The 18,380-nt window shown below is 50.2% G+C and overlaps 1 protein-coding gene and 2 pseudogenes across 1 annotated transcript; 1 reads left to right on the top strand and 2 right to left on the bottom strand.

Moving 5' to 3' along the window:
- Window positions 1-3,679: 3,679 nt before the first annotated feature.
- LOC147962779 (uncharacterized) lies at window positions 3,680-4,525 on the bottom strand (annotated as a pseudogene).
- Window positions 4,526-9,251: 4,726 nt separating this feature from the next.
- LOC147962778 (uncharacterized) lies at window positions 9,252-11,580 on the top strand. The gene is made up of 3 exons (XM_087534305.1): window positions 9,252-9,337; window positions 9,454-9,926; window positions 11,492-11,580. The coding sequence occupies exons 1-3, from the start codon at window positions 9,252-9,254 to the stop codon at window positions 11,578-11,580; spliced, it is 648 nt and encodes a 215-aa protein (XP_087390431.1).
- A 5,871-nt stretch (window positions 11,581-17,451) lies between these two features.
- On the bottom strand, window positions 17,452-18,175 carry LOC125519656 (uncharacterized; annotated as a pseudogene).
- Between the last annotated feature and the right edge of the window lie 205 nt (window positions 18,176-18,380).

Below are 18,380 nucleotides of genomic sequence, written 5' to 3'. Positions count from 1 at the left end.
CTGGTAATGAAATTTTTGATGCACATGATGAACCCGTCATTAATGATGATAATGTCACTCCCACTCCAAATCAGCCTATTGTTCCACCCAGTTGGAATCTTGCACGTGACAGAGTTAGGCGGGGTACTAACAAACCTGACAGGTTAATTGGAGAGTGCAATATTGTTTCTTTTGCTTTATCTGTTGCAGAAGAAATTGAAGGTAATGCTGAGCCTTCTTCATATTCCGAGGCTATTATTTCTAGTGATAGTAATAAGTGGATGACCGCTATGCATGATGAGATGGAATCACTTGAAAAGAATGGCACTTGGGATTTAGTAAGATTACCTAGAGAGAAGAAACCTATTCGTTGCAAGTGGGTTTTCAAGAAGAAAGAAGGTATTTCTCCTAATGATGAGACAAGATATAAGCAAGGTTAGTTGCTAAAGGTTACAGTCAGATTCCAGGTATTGACTATAACGAAGTCTTTTCTCCTGTTGTGAAGCATAGCTCTATTTGCATTTTACTCAGTATTGTTGCCATGCATGATCTTGAACTTGAAAAATTGGATGTTAAAACTGCATTCTTACATGGAGAATTAGAAGAGGATATTTATATGGAACAACCTGAAGGTTTTGTTATTCCTAGAAAAGAAAAGCTTGTCTATAAGTTAAAGAAATCTCTTTATGGATTGAAGCAATCCTCGAGATAGTGGTACAAGAGATTTGACACCTTTATGCTCTCTCAAGGTTTCAAAAGGTCTAATTATGATAGTTGTGTTTATTTGAAAACTGTCAAAGGTTCAACTATTTATTTGCTCCTTTATGTTGATGATATGCTGATTGCTGCAAAGAGTATGTCAGATATTGATGAACTAAAGAAGCAATTGAGTAATGAATTTGAGATGAAGGATTTGGGTGCAACAAAGAAAATACTTGGCATGGAAATATCCAGAGATAGACCATCTGGAAAGGTGTATCTCAGTCAGAAGGGATATATTGATAAAGTTCTTCGTCGTTTTAATATGCATAATGCCAAGCCGGTGAGTACTCCGTTAGCTGCACACTTCAAATTATCATCAGCTTTATGTCCTAAGTCAGATGCCGATATTGAGTACATGTCTAGAGTTCCCTATTCAAGTGCAGTTGGTTCACTTATGTATGCCATGGTTTGTTCTCATCCGGATTTATCATATGCATTGAGTGTTGTCATTAGATACATGGCTAATCCTGGAAAGGAACATTGGAAAGCAGTTCAGTGGATTTTCAGATACCTGCGAGGTACTTCTAATGCTTATTTACAGTTTGGGAAATCTAGAGATGGACTTGTTGGTTTTGTTGATTCTGATTTTTGCTGGTGATTTGGATAAGAGAAGATCGCTCACAGGTTATGTTTTCACCATTGGTGGTTGTGCTGTGAGTTGGAGAGCAACTTTGCTGTCTATTGTGGCTTGTTCCACTACTGATGCCGAGTATATGGCTATTTCTGAGGCATGCAAAGAAGCTATCTGGTTGAGAGGTTTGTATTCTGAGCTTTGTGGAGATTCATCTTGCCCTACCGTATTTAGTGACAGTCAAAGTGCTATATATCTTACAAAGAATCCAATGTATCATGAGAGGACAAAGCACATTGATGTCAGATTTCATTATATTCGAGATGTTGTTGCTGAAGGCGATTTGAAGGTATGCAAGATAAGTACTCATGATAATCCAGCTCATATGATGACAAAGCCAGTTCCCATCAATAAGTTTGAGCTTTGCACAGGCTTAGTTGGTATTTCTCACTAGTCCTATGGACTTTGACGCACAAGGTGTTTAAGCTAATTTGAATGGAGTTATTCACTTTCTTCGACTACTGAAGGGAATTTGGCTCAAGGTGGAGATTGTTAAATAGTGATCCAAATTCTAGTACCGTATTGGACTAGACGTAGTACATACGGTGTGGGCCTTTTGCGTTGGTACCGACGCGTACGAGTACAACTCGTTTACTTGTCCTACAAGGACTCCTATGTGTTGCCCCTCATATATATCCCATGTAGTCGCACCTTAGACGGTCTGTCGTCTCGTGCTTGTAATACTCCTCCTTATAGTGATCGCGCCTTCGTGCGTCCGTGGTTTTCTCCCGCAAGAGTTTTCACGTAAAAATCCGTGTCTCTCTGTCTCGTTTATTCTCGTTATTATCTAACAAAGCCTGCGCATTCTGGAGGTGTCATCTGGATGGATATGTGCTGCATTTTGCATATCGTAGTGATCTGTTAAATTCTGTATTTTCTCTCAAGTCCTCTGCATCCCACATATCCAAGTTCATTCTTTCATTCACGAAAAAAGAAGTTTGTTCTCTTGATATGGCACTGCGGATCAAATACTGTCAACTTATTCAGAAAGTGTTATACCTATACTTTTTTCCAGCTAGTGCTTCCACTAGCATGCATGATCTGGACAATTAACTTACTAGCGGCAACACTATATGGAAGTTCTCTAGATGCTCTTGCATTGATATTTATAGCAGCCATCTTCAGTTGATGGTTATCTCAACAGGAATCCCGTAGTACTACTCAACGTTTCAAACTGTACTGGCATGAAGGTGCCAGTCTTATGAGATAGTTGTCAATTCTACTCTACATGGGAAGTGAAAAATCATGATATGTTGTGTACTTCGTATTATTGGCCACAAGTTTTGTGTGTGTTGAGAAAACGATTAAGAGTATATGTTGCAAACATGATGAGAGGTGGGTGAAACTTGTATGTTGTTTTCTTATGCATGACAGGTGTTTGGGCATGATTCATACATTTGGATTTGGTCGTAGCAGCCATTAGAAATGAAATTCAGAGATGAGCAGAGCAGAGTGGGGGAGCTGACAGTGGTATCGCGTAGTAGTGTTTTGTGACAGTTGAAGCTCTAACAGATTTAGCATTCACCTGGATGGAAGAGAAGCCCGGTTCTGTTTTGTACCTTGTCATCTTCAGTTGAAGCTCTGAAACTCTGAAGACTGAAATTTCTGAAGAAATCGACATTTTTTGGAGTAGCTCATGGTCTCTGCTACAACCAAATTATTCACACCCAAAAACATTCTCTGTTGCTTATTGGGAGTAAAACAGAGTATCAAGGAGTAAAGCTGTTATGGCGCTGCTAGAAGGAGGACGCGAGAGGGCCGGCCGGGGGCCTTTTTGCCCATGGCCGGGCGAGAGGGAAGGGATTTCCTTCTTAATTCTTGCTTGATTAGATTGATACATTTCCTCTCTTTATATAGAGATGTTTACTTGACTCCCAAGAAAGGCTTACTTGACCCCTAAGAAACCGACCCTTATCTCTAATTAACCCTAAGACTAATGGGCCCATTAGGCCCATTACGTACTCTAACACTACACCCCACCTGGACATGCAGCTTGTCCTCGAGCTGCAGCCTAACCAACTTATAACCATGACTCGACGCAACACAAACCTAACACCTAAAAACAAGCCTTTTACATCTCGGCTTGTTTTATTATTCTCAACCTGAAACGGACTGGGACGCTTTATTTTGGACCCCTTAACAAAAAGTGGACAACATCCGCACGTCGGCCGTGCACGTGTACAGCCACCTGGATCCCATGGACACCATCTGAACAAAAGAAGTGCATGTGTATGACCACCTGGAAGTGGTCGCAAGAGTGACCAGCAGAGGCGCCCTCGCGGCAGCCGGTGGCGGAATGCAGTGGTGCTACGCGGTGCGCTACTGTCGGTGACACCATGCCTTCTCCCTGCCGGACGGCTGTTGGTCTCCATCGCACAGGGAAGAATGGAGGGCTTGCGATGGAGAATGACGAGGAGGGGTGCGCCCCCCCAACCGCCGATGTCGCAGACTTTGAGGTCGCTGCCCGCGCGAAAAATAGCATGCCCGCTGCCCGTGGGGGAAACCGCATGCCCAAGATCCCCGACGCAGCGGATGAGATCAAGGTCCTTTGCGCAGCGAAGGGCAACTCGGAGGAGCGGCAGCTGCAGACCACGCATCTCCCGCACACGCCGACGCGTTAGGAGGCCGCGCGTAGCAGCCTGCAACCTCATCGCCGCCGACACGTGGCGGGTAGCGATCCAAGACGGAAACAGTGACGGCGGGGACTGGACTTGGTGAAGCGGGACTCCCGCCGGTGCGGTCGATGCGGGACCAGAGCTGACCGGCGGTGGCTGCTGCAGCTGCAGCGACTGCTGCGGTGGCGCACCGGGCAGGGGCAGAGGCTGCTGCAGCGGAGCGCCGGGCGCGGCGAAGGCCGCTAGGAGCGGCGGCTGTCACTGCAGCCAGGGCTGGGCGGTGGTGGCGATGGATGGCAGTTGCAGCGGCTGCTGCAGTGGCCAGGTGAGCGCGGCGAAGGCCGCCTGGTGCGGCGGCAGCCACGGCAGCCATAGCGGCGCGGGGGCGGCGATGGACGCTGGAGGCGCGGCGGGACCCGGCGCCGGCCACTGCGGCCACTGTGGGGCGGCGGCGGGCGGCGGCGGCAGCGGCAGCTGCAGCTGGGCCTGCAGCATCCCAGCGAACGCCGCGGAGGCCCCTGGATGCGGCGAGTACCATGGCAGGGCCGGCTGCCCGGTGGCGGCGGTTGGCGGAAGGGGCGGCGGCGGCCCGTAGGGGCTGGCCAGGTACAGCCGGATCCCCTGGACGGCTGTGACAAGGTCGTTGAGGACCCCGGTGATCTCTTCCGGAGTGTAGGCAGCGGCCGGTGGTGCGGTGGAGGGCGCCGGCATCTGGGCGGTGGTGGCGCCGGAGGATGCGGCCAGCGGCGCGGACGGGGAGGGCAGCGGCGCGGTGTAGATGGCCAGCGGCGCGGTGGTGACGGTCGGCAGCGGAAGCGACGCGGTGGCCGGCGGCGAAGACATGATCGGAACTGAGCTACCTGATACCAAATTGTTATGGCGCTGTTAGAAGGAGGACGCGAGAGGGCCGGCCGGGGGCCTTTTTGCCCACGGCCGGGCAAGAGGGAAGGGATTTCCTTCTTAATTCTTGCTTGATTAGATTGATACATTTCCTCTCTTTATATAGAGATGTTTACTTGACTCCCAAGCAAGGCTTACTTGACCCCTAAGCAACCGACCCTTATCTCTAATTAACCCTAAGACTAATGGACCCATTAGGCCCATTACATACTCTAACAAAAGCAAAGACCATGTTTTTGGGGTGATTCATTTGGTTGTTTGCTACGCTGTTTTAAAGAAAGAGAGATGCAGAGTTTTGAACCTCTGCAGCTGTTTCCAGAATAGAGATATAGATGGCTCTCTGCCTTACGCAGCTGATTCAAACTTGTAGTAATCCAACATCCATGAGAACACACTAGCAAACATGCCCGTGCGTTGCAACGGGTGAAAAAAATATACATCTTTGACCTAATTTTGACACGGCAACCCTTTTAAAAAATAGCAGTGCAATGATCTGTGGTTTGCGACAGTGCAAATGCTAATTATGATAAAGTAGGGTTTCATCTCTCTGTAAGACACTTCCTAATTTTCCTAATACATGCAAATGAATAACAGATTTGAAAGCCCAAACTGCACAGGTATCGCCCCTGGGCTGTGGCATAGTAATCTCACCACGCACGTTTGTCGGTCCCCTCATGATCGGTCGGCCCGGCTCTTCGTTGGTTTTTTCGTCCTACCTTTTCTAGTGTTGCATGTTGGTTTGCTATAATAATAGGGGAGAAGACATGCCTATTTTTCTCATATTTTTGATTTTGCTGGTGAAATCAAAAGTCCTCAAATAAACAAAAATATTCATACATAATAATTTTCTAAATTCAAAAAATCCCTAATTTAGAAAATGTTCATGGTTATTTTAGAGAAATAAACAAAAAAGAAAAGAAAAAATGACAAAGCAAAAAAAGAAATGGGAAAAGCCCCAAAAGGTAACCAGTAAAAAACCAGAAAAGAAAAAACCAACTGAAATCTTCTAGGTTCTTCCTAAAATATATGTGTGGGGCCACTTATGTACTTGCCCTAGGAGCTTGCGGGCGCTTCCCCTTTTTCCACGGGGATGGGCAGCTCGACGTCGTCCTATCGCTCCTGCTACAAGGTGAGGTCGTGTTCTCTTTGACATGACCACTGCTGTCGACGTCAACGGCATGTATTGCTTCGATGGCCTATGCTTGAGCACGGGTGGTTAGAGGAGTCAATGACCGATTGGACTAAGTTTTCAGCACTACATTTTGCTTCAAGGGTTTCTGCCAACTTTATCCTCTAAAAAAAAGACCGAGACAAGTTGAGCTCCTAACCATTCCTTTTTCTTTTTTGATGAGGGGTCCAAACTATTCCTGGTGTGTTGGATTTTGCATTTGCAGCTAACTTCATCCCCTACCGCTAAAAAAAAAAAGCTACCTTCAGGTCAATTCCGCCCAAACACACACGGCCAGTACGCACTTATGCTTGTGCATATACGAAGATGCTCTACCATTTTTTGCATCAGGCCATGCCTCCTGATCGATTCTCGTTCCACGTCCACCAGAGCTCTTGGTTTGTGCTGAATCTGGATACGATCTGCCCCGGAGCGGAATGCAACGTCCGGCTCCACCATTTCCCTTTATTCCCGCTGAGTCTAACACTAAAACGTGAATAGATACATCCGTATGTAGATAAATTTAAGACAAGAATTTTGAGACGGAGAAAGTATAATATCCCATTAATTAGCCCACAGCAGCAGTCTCCTTCCTTCCCCATCCATCAAGTATGTTCTTTTCTACGTCAGCCCACAAATCTATTTAAATTAAAGCAACCCCCCGCATGTCCTTCCTCTTTTATCGAGTTACTATTCTCGATTTGTTCCTTTGATTCTTGGTTCTCGAGGCTTGTTATAGGAAACTTTGTAAATGTATATAAATCAGTAGAATTTCGTGTAAAGAACCGAGGTGGTACTATTGGGCCATCAACCCTATATTTTGCATGAATGTATTACTATCTCAATTGGTTGTAGGCTTCTCTATCTAACATAACAGGAAGGTGAGGGATCGAATCTCACATGAGCTTTTATTATTATTTTTAATTTTTAATTAACTGATCAACTGCGTATCAGGCCCAGACCGGCCCACTGGAGCGTGCAGGCCGCCGGCTATTTTTTGGGCTATCGAGGGCTGCTTTCTGTTTTTGCTGCTCAGGTGCGACGTGGCCTGTTTTTTTACCGTGTGGATGGAACGGACGAACCAAATTTTGACGTACAAAACGGACCAAAAATCCGGAGGAAGAAGAGTTACACCTTTTAATAGTAGGTATAGATTTGTTGTTTATGTTTGGGTTTGTTTATGGGCTTATGGCCCAATAGAATAGTTATCTAAAAAAATCCAGACTAGTAACGTGCATGTAGTTATTTTATTTCCATTTTGTTAATTTTTTTCCACCGTTAAGCCAGCAGGGGTCGAACGATCCAGGTCCGTGCTGTCAAGGCCCAAAATGCTGCCGTGCTCCATGCGTGCGAGCAAAGAAAATCCACTACGATTCACCCCGTCCCCGTGCGTCTGTGCGTGTTGCTATCCGCCTTCAACCCTACGTCGACGTCTCCATCCCCACATCTACGCAAGCCCGGTGGCGAGCAATGATTCCCCATCGCGGCAGTTCCCAAGAGACGGCGCTGGAAGATGACGACCTGCTGGGGGAGATCCTCCTCCGTCTCCCTTCTTTGCCGTCATCCCTCCCGCGCGCCTCCGCCGTCTGCAAGCGCTGGCGAGGGCTCGTCATCGACCACGGATTCCTCCGCCGCTTCCGCGCGCATCATCGGGAGCCGCCCCTCCTCGGCGCCTTCTTACATCATCCCGGTGATAAGAACATCTCCAGCCGTTGAGCCTCTAAGGAGGCATTTTTTTCGTCTACTTGGGGGTGTAGAAGTGCATGCTCTAGCCAATGCAACCAAAAGACCGATCTGATGGAAAAGACTAGGCAACACATTATACGTCAACACTCCCCCTCACGTGTGGCTCCCCCAGGCCTAAACATGGACCGAAAGTGGGCTGCAATTTAATTGCGCTAGCCGGGTCTTGAACTCAAGACCTCTTGGCTCTGATACCATGTAGAAGTGCATGCTCTAGCCAATGCAACCAAAAAACCGATCTGATGGAAGAGACTAGGCAACACATTATACGTCAACAGGGGGCTACCGGCGAAAAATATAGCCTGGGAGTGGAAAGCTATCCACTCGTTGCGTCCCCTCCCCCCCCCCCCCGAACCACCACGCGAACCGCAAGTGGCTAGCGAAGCCGGACGGGGCGAGCAGGCAGGGAGCAAGGCGGGCGCGGAGGAAGCCGCGGGAGGCGGAGCCGGCGCGAGCCGACCAGCCGGCGTGCGGGAGGCCGGCCGGGCGAGGAGGCGAGCGGACGGGGCCGGACCCGGCGCCGCTGCTAGAGCCAGACAGGGCGATGGTGAGGTACGGCGCCGGCGCGCGCACCACGGTGTCCCGCGAGGTCTCGGACGAGCGGAGACGCGGCGTCCTACCCGCGAGCTCCGTCGCCCGCCCCGTCCTTCCTCCTCCGCCATGGCCGTCGGGGGCACGAATACGTCGACGCCACCCTCCTCCTCGTCTGGCTCTTCCTCGTCGGCGGGTGCTTCTTGGGCGGGGGCAGGAACTCCCGTGGCCGCGCCCGTGGCCGCGCCCTCCCGTGGCCGCCCCGGCCTTGCCTGCTCCGGCCTCGCCCGTCGCGGCCTTGCCTGCTCCGGCCACGACTCCGCCTCGCCATCTCTGGCCAGCGCCCGCCCTGGCCTCGCCAGCCCCGTCCACGCACGGCGAGCTCCGGCCTCGCCCGCCCATAGTACATGGAGAGTAGAACCGGGGAGAGAGGGAGTGTGGGCGTGGAGAGGAGAGACGGAGTGTGCTACACGTGGGTGGGCCCGGAGAAGAGAAAGGGGGAGAGAGAGGCTGGCAAGTGGGGCAGCGCCTGCAAAAAGCTAACCGGTGTCCCAGCTGCCCCCCGGCGGGCTGGGTGCGGGGTGGGCGTGCCGGCGCTAACTTTTGCAAAATCCGGTGCAAAACGAAGTCTTGGGGGCCTGGCTGGGACGTTTTTTACCTGCCGGTGCTAAAAAAAGGTGCCTGGGGGGGCATCCTGGGGCCCTAGTGGAGATGCTCTAAGCTCAAGTTTACTCCTATCCTGCCCGCTCCGGACCACATTCCTTCTCCGTACCTCGACAAAGGGGCCCGCTTGCTCAGTTGCCGCCATGGCCGCTTCCTCATCATACACCGGGAGCGCGTGGATGTCTTCGTGTGCGCGACCACACCTCCAGCAACCAGCATCGTTTGCTAATACCACCCGAGTTCAAGGGGAGGTACATCAATGGGGCGGTGCTATGTGCTTCCCGCGAACCGAGACATGTGCACGGCGATTGCCACTCCACCCCCTTTAAGGTGGTCTTGCTGCTTGTATGTGCTAAGAATGGTTGACCTCTCACCTCTATTTATTCCTCTGAGACCGACACATGAGCCGATCTCATCTCAACAGAGTTTCAATATCATGGTTGTTTTGACGATTATTTTAGCACCCTTGTTGGTAATGTACTTTACTGGTCATTTAAGTATGTGATGAAGGGTATACTTTGGTTTGATTTGGAAAGTCAAATCCTTGATGTGCTCGAGGGGCCTTCCCGTATGTATCATTCAGGCAACCATCAGATCATTCAGGCAGAGGATGGCGTAGTTGGTCTTGCCACGATGTCTCGCCATTACAACAACATTCAAATGTGGCAGAGGAATATGAATTGCCACGGTGTATCCACATGGATGTTGTGGAAGACCATTGAGATGCATAACATTCTTGGGATCCCTCCTCAGGCCGAGGGACAGAAGACCTGGCTGAAATTTATACTAGGATATGCTGAGGATACTGGGATATTTTTATATATGAACGGGAGTGTCTATATGGTTGAACTAGAGTCTATGCAATCTAGGAAGCTTTGTGAAGCCCGTAATACTATTACTTACTGTCATTCTTTCAGGAGTTTCTATGCACCAGGTGATAGTTCATTCCTAGTCCTCATATTGTAGGAGTGATCTAATCTTGCTATATTTTGTTCGTGGATTCTCAAATACCGTTGCTAGATAGACGATCATAGCTACTGTACTGTTTAATATATGTTATCATTCATATAAAATGCTAAATGAGTAACTGGAAAATCAAATGTCAAATGTTTAACTCATTAGGCATGTTTGAAACCTCGGAGCTAGTTTTATTCTTCTATCCGGTATCTCTAATGTTGTTGTTCAGAAATTGTTTAATCCCTCGCTAATGTGTGAAAATACTTTGAAAGAAAGTGAGCTAATCGATACAACTATTAGTTATGTGTTGGTATTACCTATTGATTGACTGGCTGTTATGTAATTATTGATTTGGTTGTTCATTCATCCGATAGCATGGATGATTTGGACAAATAATTTACCAGCTCAATTGTATGAATGCATAATCGTATATGGTATCTCACATACATTAATTCTTGATGTGAGCAGGTGGAAGGGAATTAAACTAGCCAGCTGGCCCTGTAGATTTAGAACATGGATCTCTATCATCCTGCTGCACAACTTGGTTACATCTGATTGCATGCGTGATTGCAGTGCAGGCCCTTGATGGCAGTGGAGCCAACCAAAGGCTAACATCTGTGTTGTTGCATATCCTGCAAAGACAAGTATTGTAGCTGTTGGAGGCAGAAGCGATGCTGGATCGGCAGTTTGTTTCTTAGAATTTTTTCTCTCCATATCTTTGGCAAAGACAAGTGGTGTGTATTTTATATCATGGCGAAGTATCGAGTGAAAACGGCCATTCAGTGAAAACTTGAAAACTATCCTCGTATGCCTTTGGATCACAAACGTATGGTACAAATCAGAGGTGGGAATCTCCCCAGCCACTTAACCACACTTTTCCCGAAAACCCCCTGCCTGTACGTGCTGGCTTGGTAAGGGTTCAGAAAAAAAAACAGATGGTGTTCAATCTATGCCGCCATGGAGCCTCGGCCGGTGCCGATCGCCATGTGCGCTGACCCTCCGGCGGACCTGTGCCCTAGCTCTCCAACGGCCCCATGCCCCCATCCTTAAGCACTCTTCCTCGCCCTCCAAAGGTTCCGTCCAGGAGCGCTCGCCCTCCGCCGGCAGTGATCCCCTACCCTTTGCCGGCCCCGGCCATGATTCAGATGCAGTCCTGAATGACAACTTAGATGGCCTTGTATCTCTGAATATTTGTACTGAAGCTCATTGGTACTTGTGCCAACATTTTGCTAGGAGATTATCATTTTATCTCTGAATATTTGTACTGAAGCTCATGTGTTGGATGAATTTTAGATGGCCTTGTATCTCTGAATATTTGTACTGAAGCTCATGCGTTGGATGAATTTTTCGATGGCCTTGCATCTCTGAATATTTGTACTCAAGCTCACTTGTTGGATGCATTTTAGATGGCTTTGTATCTCTGAATATATGTGCAAGAATAATGTTTCTCATGGCAAATTGTTTCTTTTTACTAGCTAGAATTAGACAGGGTAATAAGGCATAAGAGGTTAATTGATTAATGCCAATTCCTGTGTATTGTAGGTGATGGATTAGTCAACTCAGAATTTAGCAAGACTGAAGATGTTAACCACCAGTACATACATGGCATGTCACTGAATTCTACTGTCTGAATGTTATCTCATGAAATTTACTAATCTCTGAGTACCACCAGTACATGCTTGGCATTAGTGGGTGTACAAATATACATAGACAACATCAGCACATGAATTTCAGTACACCAGCACTCTAAATGAGTGAAGAATGAACATGGATGTAAAAGAAGCAAAATCCTTTTGTGTTATCCATGTCACTGAAATGTCAGAAAAGATTTCTTGTACCACATTCATTCAAGTATTTTCTGTAGATTTACACTGATTCACATGCAGCAAAAGAACTAGGATTTATCTGCTCATCCACATTCATTCAGTTACAACAAAACATCATCAACATTCACGTGGAGCAGTTTTGAAGGGCAAGCAAGCCCCTGGGTCGCCGTTGCATGGATGCAGCGCCACGGCCGCTCGTTTCCTCCGTCCCTCATGTGGGGGCAGCGCCGGGTTGCCGTCGCATGGATGCAGCACTGCGGCCGCTTGGTCTCCCTCGCGTGTGGGTGAATCGCCGGGTCGCCGCCGCGCGGAGGCATCACCATGGCCGTCGGTCGTCGTTGCGTGAGCGAGCGCCGGCCCGCCAGAGCGTGTGGTCAGTGCCGGATCGCGGTCGCGTCGGGGCGCCGCCGCGGCCTCCGAGTCACCGTCGCTAGGGGAGCGGCTCTGCAGTCAATCGCCGCTGAATTGCCGTGGCCTCCGGGTCGCCTTGGCGGCTGGAGAGAAAGGGAGAAGGGGATAATTCCGGGTAGTAGGGGGTTTTCGCGAAAAGTGTTGTTAAGTGGCTGGTGGGATTCCCACCTCTGGTCTACACCATACGTTCGTGATCCGAAGGCGTACGAAGATAGTTTTCAAGTTTTCATTGAATGACTGTTTTCACTCGATACTTCGCCGTTAGCTTTTGGTAGGCTCCTTTGCCATCAAGGGCCAGCACTGCATTCACGCATGCAATCTGATGTAACCAAACTGTGCAGCAGGATGAGAGAGATCCATCTTCTGAAACTACAGGGCCCGCCAGCTAATTTAAATCCCTTACAACTGCTCACATCAAGAATTAATATACATGAGATATATACGATTATGTATTCATACAAATTTTTTTTTTTGAATTTTCAAGGGGGGGGGGGGGAGAACTCCCCCGCCTGAATTGTATTCATTTGCCTATAAGGCTTTGCAGCCTGTCGCAAGATAGGTTCAAGTGAACCAGAGGTACAGGGGATACAAGGGAGGAGAAATAAAATAAAACAACACAACATACCGGCAACACACAAGACGCCACACACAACAGGGGAGAACAAGGAGGGAAACACAACAGAGAGCACCGCCGGTGTAATCGAACGGCATCGGCCAGCCGAGACTAAACCAAGACACTGCACCGTCGACGTAATCGAAAGGCTCCACACAACCGAGACTGCACAACGCCGCGACACCACCTGCGTCACGGGGCACATTTGAAGGGTCACACGAGGCCGAGACGACGCCACACCACCTGTGTGCCACCGGCGTCGCCAGGGGGCATCACCAAGCAGACCAAACCACGGCACTGCACCGTCGACGCAATCGAAAGGCACCGCGCATCCGAGACTGCACAACGCCACAACACCACCTGTGTCGGGGGTACATTCGAAAGGACACCCGAGGCCGAGACGACGCGCACGGCACCTGTGTGCCACCGGCGAAATCGCAAGGCACCGCCTAGCCGAGACACACCAAGAAGCACTCGAGCACGAACATCGCCGAAGACACAAACCCACCGTCGACCCCCAAGCCGGCCGCAACACCATCAACATCAACCACACCCCACCGACAACCGCCACCCACGCAAGCCGTCGGATATCACCAATAGCCATGGTCTCCAAGACGACGCCTCCAAGGAGGTGGCGACGAAGCTGACGCCGTCGTCATCCGATCTAGCAAAACAAGATCTTGGGCTTTCGCCCGGAGACACTCTCGAGGGATTTGGGTGAACTGGACTCCTCAGTAACGCCTCCAAGAAGGTGAACGACACCAAAAATGGCGCCGCCGTCACCGGCATCAACAGCAGTTTTTGCAAGGATTTCTCCAGGAGCCAATCACGACCAAATCGCCTGAGATCCAAGACCTGGCACACCTAAGGCCGCCGACGCAGGCCACGAGAGGGGAGCAGAGCACCCCCAACTTACCACGAAAAGGAGCAGAATCCGTCGCCGTGGATCCTGGGACTCCCTCCACCTCCCCTTCCCCCGTACAAGCAAGACTGGCCAGAACAAGAAGCTTGCCATAAGGACCAGCACGGCACAGTCACGAACGAGGGAAGGGATGCAGGAGAAACGCCGCCGCCCGCCAGATCTGGAGCAACACGGGGCAGCAGGGCCAGCACCGGCCGCGCACGGCGCGTCACCCGGCCAGCCGCGCGTGCCCCAGCCTCCACACCAGCGCAGCCAGCCACGGGACGCCGCAGCCGAGCCAGCGGGCAGCCCCGCGCCCGAGGCACCGCGCCCCAAGCCGCCGCTCAAATCCACCCACTCGCAGCTCCGCGCCCGCGCGCGTAGCCCCACGACGCCGCCGCTGAAGCCGGAAGCCGCCGAGACCAGGCCCCGCTCGCAGATCGACGCGCCGGCCAACAAGTGACCACCGCCGTGCCCGAGAGCCACCCGTTGACGCGAGGAGGATCCCTGCCGCTGCCGTCAGCCGCGCGGCTTTGCCCCACGACGTCCTCCGGCAGCGGCAGAGTGAGGATGGACGGGCGGCGGCGGCGGCGCTAGCTAGGGTTGGGGGGGGGGGGGCGCCCGAGTCGCCCGCACGGGGAGCGACGCGGGCGGGGGGGGGGGGGGGGGCTCCTTCCATTCATACAATTGAGCTATACAATATATAGCTATCATCGAGTATATAGTTTGCTTAATTCAGAGTAAGACCGTTGAGGAACAAGGTCGACGCCATATGTTCATGGCACTATTACATAGTTGAGTCCTCAGGGAAGAGTTGTGTTTTCTTCTGAATCCAGTTCCATGGGTGTAAACTGAGCATACATTCAGTCTCCATTCATATGATCCAACAAGCAAGATGCCAACTTGAACAGCATCACCGAGTTCATTCTAAACACTGGTTGTGACAATTCTCGACAAATACTCGTCGTGAACATCCATACATAGTGAGAAACTGGAAAAATACCGGTCGTGACCATTATCGATAAATAATATATCATATCATAAAATGTAAAAGGAAAACAGAACCTGAGCTAGCTAACAACGGTGGTGACTGGGGTCTTATTGATACACCAAAGAGGTGCCGAGAACTTTACCTAGAGTGAATGGCACGTCCATAGGGTTCAACGCAATGTATGTGATAAGGACTTCTGGCATCCGAGGATGTTCCAGCAAGCCAAATGGCATCAAGCCTTGGTTTTGTTCTCAGGTTGGATTACCTGGATCATTAGTCCGAATTGCTGTAGCTGATCTTGGCATGAGACTTTCGACGGGACTAACCTGTTCTCAATTCTCATCCACAACCACTTGGCAAGGTAAAAAAAATGCTGGGTTTCCCTCCAGGTCCCAAATCAATTAAACTACTATCACAAACACTCTACACATTCATGTCCACACTCATTAAGCACAACCAACACTAACAGCTGCTACAACTGAATGAATTTGTCCAGACACCATGTCATGTATAAACATGCATACATCACTAACCTGCTGCAAGCCTACAATGGAATGAATGTTTGCGAATTCTTCAGGTTACACCAAGCAACTCGAAGATATATAGAAATCACAAATAGTCTGCAGTCCCCATGCGGCTACATCATTAATTATTCTATCAACCGCATCAAAGTTTGTAGCAATGATATAAAATACACATCACTTGTCCTTGCCAAAGACATGGAGAGAAAAAAAATCTAAGAAACAAACTGCCGATCCAGCATTGCATCTAAGTTGTCATTCAGGACTGCATCTAAATCATGGCCGGGGCCGGCAAAGGGTAGGGGATCACCGCCGAAGGAGGGCGAGCGCTCCTGGACGGAACCTTTGGAGGGCGAGGAAGAGTGCTTAAGGATGGGGGCATGGGGCCGTTGGAGAGCTAGGGCACAGGTCCGCCGGAGGGTCAGCGCACATGGCGATCGGCACCGGCCGAGGCTCCATGGCGGCATAGATTGAACACCATCTGTTTTTTTTTCTGAACCCTTACCAAGCCAGCACGTACAGGCAGGGGGTTTTCGGGAAAAGTGTGGTTAAGTGGCTGGGGAGATTCCCACCTCTGATTTGTACCATACGTTTGTGATCCAAAGGCATACGAGGATAGTTTTCAAGTTTTCACTGAATGGCCGTTTTCACTCGATACTTTGATGCGGTTGATAGAATAATTACTGATGTAGCTGCATGAAGACTGCAGACTATTTAATTCAGAGTTTCAGACTGGTGATCTAAGTAATCCAACCTGATAACAGAACCAAGGCTTGCTGGAACTTTTTTGGATGCCTTGAGTCCTTATCACATACGTTGCGTTGAACCTTATGAACCAGTATTTGTCGAGAATGGTCACAACCATTCTTTCGAATGAACTTGGTGATGCCTTTGAAGTTGGCATCTTGCTTGTTTGCAAGTGCAACAGTTGTACATACATGCTGGTTGGATCATATGGATGGAGACTGAATGTATGCTCAGCATACAACCATGGAACTGGGTTCAAAAGAAAACACCCACTCGTCCCTGAGGCTTGAACTATGTGTAATAGTGCCATGGACATATGGCGTCGACCTTGGCCCTCAACATTCTGACTCTGAATTAAGCAAACATGCTGGCATGAAGTGTCTTACCGTCATTTGCCGACAGCTCTGCGATCGTGTTTGCACCGAAAAACTTCCTTCTTTCATTCATTCATTCAGAAGAAGAACCAAGATTGTTATGATCTCACAAGAAAGAAGAGAGCAGACTTGAAGTTGCATGTTTACTTGCAGCTACACACATATTGGTGTTCTTCGCAAAACCAAACAGGGATTCAGTTGAGAGGAATACTAAGTTTTAGTAAATCTAACAATTCGCCGGTCGTCCAACCACAATTATTTATTCAGAGAGGTGAGATTAGCAAGTTCGTGACTAAGATGGATCTGTTCTTTGTGAAAACACTAAAGGAATTCAATTGAGAGGGAAGAGATGCTGTTGATTAATCTAAGGATTTGCCGATCCTGCAACCACAACTCTTAATTAATTCAGCAAGGTGGGATTAGCATGTTGATGACTAAGTTGACTCTGCTCTGCAGTCAGTACAACTCTTATTATTTTTAGACGTAACTAACATCGTTAAGTTGCGCATTCTGGATGTGTCATCTTTATGGATGTGTGCTGCATTTTGCATATATGTTAAGTTCTGACTTTTCTCAAGTCCCCTGCATCTCACGTGTCAAAGTTAATTCCTTCATTTTATTTTTTTCGAGAAAACGCAAAAGAGTTTGTATTTCATTGCATTGAACAGGAAGACATCAGGGGTACAACCTCCAGGAAGGAGGGACACACACACACACACACGACCGTCCTCACCAAGCGACTACAACTAGGTAAGGAGGTGCCCTCAACAACAACACACAACGACATTAGGCCTCGCCCAGCCAGACCTCTAGCAAAAGATGGCAAGGCGCCGAGACTCGGAGCAACAGGGCAGCATCACCGCCATTGCTAGACACCACCAGGTACGATTGCAGCTCCAGAACTGCCCAGACCAACGTACCACACACCCATATGCCTAGGGTCGGCGGGTGAAAGGCAGGGCCCGACAGGAACTGGCGTAACATTCGTTGGGGGAGCGCCGGCGATGGCATACGTTGCGCCCTGCTCCCTGTGCAACCGTCGACGCCAGAGCGATGCATCACCAGCCACCATCTGTTGCCCGGTCCGGGAGGCAGGACCTAGGATTTCTCCCGGTGCTCTAGGAGGAGGTCCGGTTAGGGTCATGCAACGCCTCCAAGGAGGTGACGACACCCTAGGGCGTCGCTGTTGACAACACAGGCCATTGCTGCGCGGGGATTTCGCCCCGCCCCATGAGCAAGGACCTCGGATGCAGATTCAGACTGGACATGGCAGAGAACGCCGGAGAAGACAGACACACATGGAGGAGGGAAGCCTAGGAACGTCGACAGTCGCAGAAGTGGGCACCAGCCAGCGCAGAGCCAGCAGGCCGGCCACCGCCGGGAGCGCGTCCAGCAGGCAACAGCAGTCACCTGCACCGCGCCGACGCTGCGTCGGCCCGCAGCCTCCGCCACCAGGATCCGCCGGGGCACAACATCGCAGCAACCGTCATGGTTGTCGCGCGCGTGCTCACCAACCCAGCGGCGACCACTGGCGGCGGCAGGGAGGGGTGGGAGGAGGGAGAAGGGTGGCAGGGGCAGAGTGGTTGATGCGGGCCAGGGCGGGCCCGTGCTGCCTAGATCTGGGCGCCTGCAGCTCTGCCACTCGCTGCAGCGGCCAGCCGTTGCCAGGTAGCTCCACCATGCGCGCGCACCGCGCCATCTCGACCTCCCCTGCGCGCAGACCGCCGTCCGCCGCGCCACCGCACGCTCCAGCCGCTCCAGCGCGCCCAACACCTGCGAGCGAGCACGCGAACAAGGGCCTTGCCGCCGCCGTCCATCGACGTGGGCTTCGCCCGCCTGCATCCTCCGGCGGCGGCGAGGGGAGGGAGGGGAGGGAGGGGGCTTGGGTGGCGGCTAGGTTTTCGCCACCCGAGTTGCCCCTGGGAGCAACGCGGGGGCTTGGAGGGGGGTTAATTTTTTATATCACTGAGGATCAATATTGTCAACTTCTTCGGAAAGCAGTTGATAATACACCTAGCTATACTTGTTTCCAGCTAGTGCTTCCACT

The sequence above is a fragment of the Triticum urartu genome, chromosome 7A (genome assembly GCF_056163025.1).
Source record: "Triticum urartu cultivar PI428250 chromosome 7A, HENAU_Tu73, whole genome shotgun sequence".
In the NCBI taxonomy this organism is placed as follows: domain Eukaryota; kingdom Viridiplantae; phylum Streptophyta; class Magnoliopsida; order Poales; family Poaceae; genus Triticum; species Triticum urartu.
Note: the sequence above shows the minus strand (reverse complement) of the source record. Positions and strands in the feature narration are given on the sequence as shown.